Source organism: Canis lupus, chromosome 15 (genome assembly GCF_011100685.1).
Source record: "Canis lupus familiaris isolate Mischka breed German Shepherd chromosome 15, alternate assembly UU_Cfam_GSD_1.0, whole genome shotgun sequence".
In the NCBI taxonomy this organism is placed as follows: domain Eukaryota; kingdom Metazoa; phylum Chordata; class Mammalia; order Carnivora; family Canidae; genus Canis; species Canis lupus.
The window spans coordinates 42,688,332-42,693,588 of record NC_049236.1 but is presented as its reverse complement, the minus strand read 5'-3'; the positions used below and the strand labels follow the sequence as shown (position 1 = coordinate 42,693,588).

The window sequence follows — 5,257 nt, the reverse complement described above, 5'->3', positions numbered from 1 at the left end:
AGAGAGAGAGAGAGAGAGAGAGAGAGAGAGAGAGAGGCAGAGACACAGGAGGAGGGAAAAGCAGGCTCCATGCAGGGAGCCCGATGTGGGACTCAAACCCAGGACTCCAGGATCACTCCCTGGGCCAAAGGCAGGCACTAAACCGCTGAGCCACCCAGGGATCCCTAAAGGAGGCCTTCTTACGTGTTGCTCTGAAGGTCTTGAGTCTCTACCACCATAAACTGCCCTGCTACTGTTCCATATCTTCCTGTATAAAACAAAGGATGTTTCTAAGAATTACTTTTGGGACGAATACCTACCATTTACATCAACATGGATGCAACTGGAGGGTATTATGCTGAGTAAAATACATCAGTTGGAGAAGGACTGTTGTCATGTGGTTCCACTCATTCGTGGAATATAAGTAGTGAGAGGGACGCTGAGGGAAGGAGGGAAACTGAGTGGGGAATATTAGAGAGGGAGACGAACCATGAGAGACTGGGAAACAAAGGGTAGGGGGCTGGGGACTAGGTGATAGGCACTGAAGAGGGAATGTGATGGGATGAGTGCGGGGTGTGATACTATATGCTGGCAAATTGAATTTAAATAAAAAAAAAGGAATTACTTTTGATGGCACACAGAAATAGCCAACATTATTGTGCTCATGTATCATTAAATACACACAAGCATTTTATTTTCAGGTGTGCAGCTGGGAATACTTCTCTTGCAAAAATGAGATTTCAAAGATGCTTAAATATCAGAAGTTTGTTTGGTAAGAAAAACATCCTAGTTGGAGAAATTATGGAATTTTTAGCAGATTTACTGTTTTTTCTACCAGGAGATAGTGAAAGGCAAGTTTTTTAAAAAGATTTTAAAAAGTTATTTGAGAGAGAGAGCGAGTGAGAAAGCGAGCGAGAGAGAGAATGAGCATGAGTGTGCTGGGGAGGGGGCTAGGGGACAGAAAGAATCTTAAGCAGACACTGCGCTGAGCATGGAGCCTGACATGGGGCTCGATCTCACAACCCAAGATTGTGACCTGAGCCAAACCAAGAGTCTAATGCTCAACCGACTGAGCCCCCAGGTGCCCCAGGGCAAGTCTAATAAAACGTCTCAAGTAGCGTGTCTTTCTCCCAGCAAAACACCATGGCGGGGAGGTCTGGGGTTGAACTGTTGGGGGTGTCTCACTGCTTGGACCCTTCCCCCTGTAGTTGTGAGGCTTTGCTAAGCTCCCCCCTCCACCCCAGGCATTGTTGGAGCTGCTCAAGAAAAAATCATCTGTAATGATGTAGGCAGGCGGGGGCCAGGGACCCAGGAGGGCCTGTGGGACCAGCTGAGAGGGTCCTTGGCTTCAGGCAGGATGGAAGGCAAACATGAGCCAGCAGGAGGTGAAGGTGGGGTTTATTGCCCATGTGTACGGACAGGGTGGGGGGTACAGACAGAGTGTCCAGGAGACACAGGGAGGAAAGAATACGAGTCTCATTTTCGCTTGGGATCCGGGGGTCTTACTGAGGGCAGTAGTCTGGTGTACATGACCCCTGAGGCATCCAGGACCTGGTTAGACCAAGGCGAGGCCCCAGGTGCTGTTCCTTGGGGCCCGGGGGCCTTGGCATCGAGACATCTGGCGCAGGCAGTCTGGAGTCCGCCCGTCATGGCTTTATCCCGGTCATTTCTCACCTGTTCCTTTCTTAGGTGTTCTCTGCTCTAGAGAAGTCTTTACTTCCTTGACCTCACAAGGAGGACATAAGATCTTTGCGTGTAGAGCCTACAAGGCCTATGTAGAGTGGGTGGGGGCATGGGTCCTAGAAGCACTAAGCAGGAGAAGATGCGGAATAAAAAACGTTTTATCTCCTGGAGTCCTCCTTCGCTTTCTCGGTCTCAACAACACCTGTTACAGGTAAAGTGGATTCACTCAGGTCCTGCACTGGGGTTCTCCAGAGGGGAAAAGATCGGATCTAAGCCCAGACACAAAGAGAGGTGGGGCGAGGGCTGTGGGTGGGTGGAGAACTGCCCAGAGGAAGCATTGGAGGGAGGGGCCCCAGCTCAACATTGGGGGTTCTCCCCACGGGAGGGCAGGCCAGGGTGATGGGGCCTCACCTGGGCTGCAACTGGGAATGAGGACCACAGTCTGACACTAAGGGCAGTCAGACATCAGGGGTGGGGGCCACCTTGAACTGACTTAGCAGGAAGCTTGCTAGAATGGGAGATGCAGAGGTGAGCACAGAGGTCCAGAGTGAGGCCTACTTGAAGAGGACTGACAAGAGCCCACGTAGCATCCCCAACGAGGAGACAATCCCTGCTGGTCTCTGCGTATAGCGGAGGCTTGTGGGTGGTATCCTGTGGCTGTGACTGGGGCCGGCCTCCGAGGGCCTGAGCATGTCCCTGGGCATGTTGGTGTGAGGGAAACATTGTGTGTCTGCAGACGCCAACACCCACACCCTTGCCTGGCCCAGTCAGCTGGCGGCGGGCCGGGACGTTCCAGGCTGTCATGAAGCTGTGCAGTTCTGTCCCTCTGCTCTCTGCTACCTGGCTGGCCATCACTTCCACATCCCACCTACCTGGACATGTGTCCCCCTTGCCTCTCCTGGGACAGCCACCTGCCAGTGCTTGCCCCTGGGACGGACATGCTGTTGCTGCTTTCCAGAGCCTGAGTGCAAATCCGTACGTAGCCTTCCTAGGAGCAGGAGTCCAAGTAAGGGAGTGTGCAGGTGAGACTGCAGGTGCTCCATGGCGGTGGCTCCGTGCCCTGGGTGCCCGGGTTCAAGTCCATGACAGTAACAACATCACATCTTGGGATCTCATCCATTTCTTCATTAGTAAAAGGAGAGCGGGGACAGTGTCTTCCTCCCAGGACGACTGTGAGGATCAAGCCATCCCGGGGGACGTGCTCTGTAGAATGAATGCTCAGTGTGAACCACAAGAGCCCATTGCACCGAGCGCGGCCTGCTACTGTCTTGCCTCCCAGGAGATGTCATGGGTGTTGGGCACTGATTAAGTCCCATTTGTTCCTCCTGAGACCAGCCCAGTGAGCGGAGGCAGGAGTGTTCTCAGCAGCAGGAGGCCTCACAGCGGAGCCATGGTCTTGTAGAGGAGAAGTCCAGATGCGTGGCCCTCCGGGCAGAGTCACCCCCACACCCCCCCCCAACCCCCACCGGCCCGGCCCAGGGCGGCTGGGGCAGGCAGCTCGGGCGCCTCCTGTCCTCCTCCTGTCCTCGAGCAGGGCACAGGGCGTGGCCTCTGGGACCACAGGACAACGGAAGTCCCGTGGAGCCTCCAGCCTAGCCCTTGGGGCCTTGCCGACCTTCGACCTTCGACCTTTGGAAACAGGAGAGCGCGTCCCCTTAGGGAGACTGCCCCTGGGCCACTGCGCCTTCCTTTTTTTTTTTTGCAGGCCGAAACCCTATTTCAGCATCAGCAACATCTTAGCCATCACAAATAAACTCTAACAAGGGCGACAGAAGTCTCTACAGCGAGGCTACAGGCTCAGCCGCCAAGTGGCGAACATCAGAGGGGTGCATGGAGGGCACTGCCTGGGCAATAAGTTAGGAAGCAGCGGGGCTGGTGGTGGTGGCAGATGTGGGCTGGGGCCTCACTTCTGGGCAGGCACGAGGTCATCGATGGCCTGGCCCTGCTCCGGCCGCTGCTCCATCTCGATGAGCAGCTTCACGCCATCCACCACCATCTGTACCAGCTCCACCTCTGAGAAGCCCAGGCAATCTGCGTTGGAGACATCAAAGATGCCACCCACAGCAGCTGTGTCCACACCACCTGTGCCTAGTTTCTGAAGCCGCAGCGGTTTGAGCACCTCCGGGAACTTCTCATGCTTGCCCAGGTGGGGCAGCTCGATGTGCACACCTGCCCGCAGGCCTGTGCCCAGGTTGGATGGGCAGGTGAGGACGTAGCCCAGGTGAGGGTTCCACATGAATTGGTAATTCTTTGACTTCAAAAGTGTTTCAATCTGGGTGAGGCCGTTGCAGAACCGAGTGAACACCTCCTTCGTGTTGCCCCCTATCTGAATGGAGATAACCCGCAGGTGGTCTTCCTCGTTGATCCACACCAGGAAGGTCTTATTGTCATCGCGCCAGATGCCTCGGGCGTCGGGCCAGTCGCGGGCCATGCCCGAGGCCAGGAGCAGGGGCGACAGGGGCTTATCGAAGAGGAAGTGGTGGTGGATGAGCTGCTGCTGCTCCGCCTCGGTCATGCTCTTGAGCGCGTGGTACCGGGGCCGGGTCGCCGTCCAGGCTCGACAGAGCTTCCACGAGCTGCTCGAGGGCACGGCGCTCCCCGCGGCCGCAGTGCGGGGGGAGGCAGAAGCCGCGGATGCTGCGACCCGTGCGCACCCGCGAGCTCAGCACATAGTTGGGGTCCGGGTCCGGGTCCGGGTCGTCGCCGCCCTGCAGGTTGTCGGGGTTGAGGTCGGTCTTGTGCTCGTCGCTGGGCTTGTAGCCGCCGGGCCGGTCCTCGAGGATGGGGTCAAGGAGCTCCTGGCACACGTCATAGGACTCCCCGTCGCCTGCCACGCAGCCCACGGTCATGATGTAGGGTGGCCGGGTTGTCCGCGCCGGTCCGGATGACGTCGTCCGGCGGGAGGCCGCTCGGCGAGCTCTTGGGGCGCAGCTCCGCGTAGAGCTGGGGGGTCCGCGCCTTGGCCGTGCGGTTGCTGCGGCCGCTGAGGTCGGGGAGCTCATCCTCGGCCGGAGGCGGAGCTTCAACGTGTTGTGGCTGTTGGAGAAGGGCACGGCGGCGGCGGCGGGTGGCCGGGCGGGGACCACGCGCCTTCCTTGACCTCGGCCTGGCCGGGGTGGCCGGGGGGTGGGGAGGGTGGGAGTGGGGTGGCGGGGCCCGGGGGCGCCCCCGCGGTCGCGATGCGCAGCGCCCGGAGGGGGTGCGCGGGGGGAGGGAGGGCAGGCCCCGGCAGCGCGGTCACGCTAACCACGGTAACCACGGTGACCACGGTGACCACGCCGGTCGCCGGTCGCCGCGCGCAGGACCTGGGGAGGCTCAGCGGGCGTTCCCAGGAGAAGAGACGCCGCCGCCTTCCCGCCTTCCCGACTGCGTCCCGGCGCCTGCGCCCCCCGCCCCCTCCCCCCGACTGTGGGCCGACTTCGCCCCGCCCAGCTCCGTGTCGCCGTGTCCCTCGGCACCTCACCTCGGGGCCCTGCAGCCGCCTCCTGGTCCCCGACACAGCCCTTCCCTGTCTGCAGACGGCCCGGCCCCCGACGACCCCTGCTCGGTCTGGACGGAGGCGGTGGCCTCTCAGGCGCGGGTCACGGCCCGCCCT

At 59.3% G+C, this 5,257-nt stretch overlaps 1 protein-coding gene across 1 annotated transcript; it reads right to left on the bottom strand.

The window, feature by feature from the left end:
* Positions 1-1,360: 1,360 nt before the first annotated feature.
* Positions 1,361-4,572, bottom strand: LOC100856019 (creatine kinase B-type-like). Its single transcript, XM_038558869.1, is given in 3 exon segments — positions 1,361-1,864; positions 2,535-4,199; positions 4,201-4,572. Coding segments are annotated over 2 exon segments (945 nt in total). The 5' UTR covers positions 4,512-4,572; the 3' UTR covers positions 1,361-1,864; positions 2,535-3,565.
* Positions 4,573-5,257: the final 685 nt, after the last annotated feature.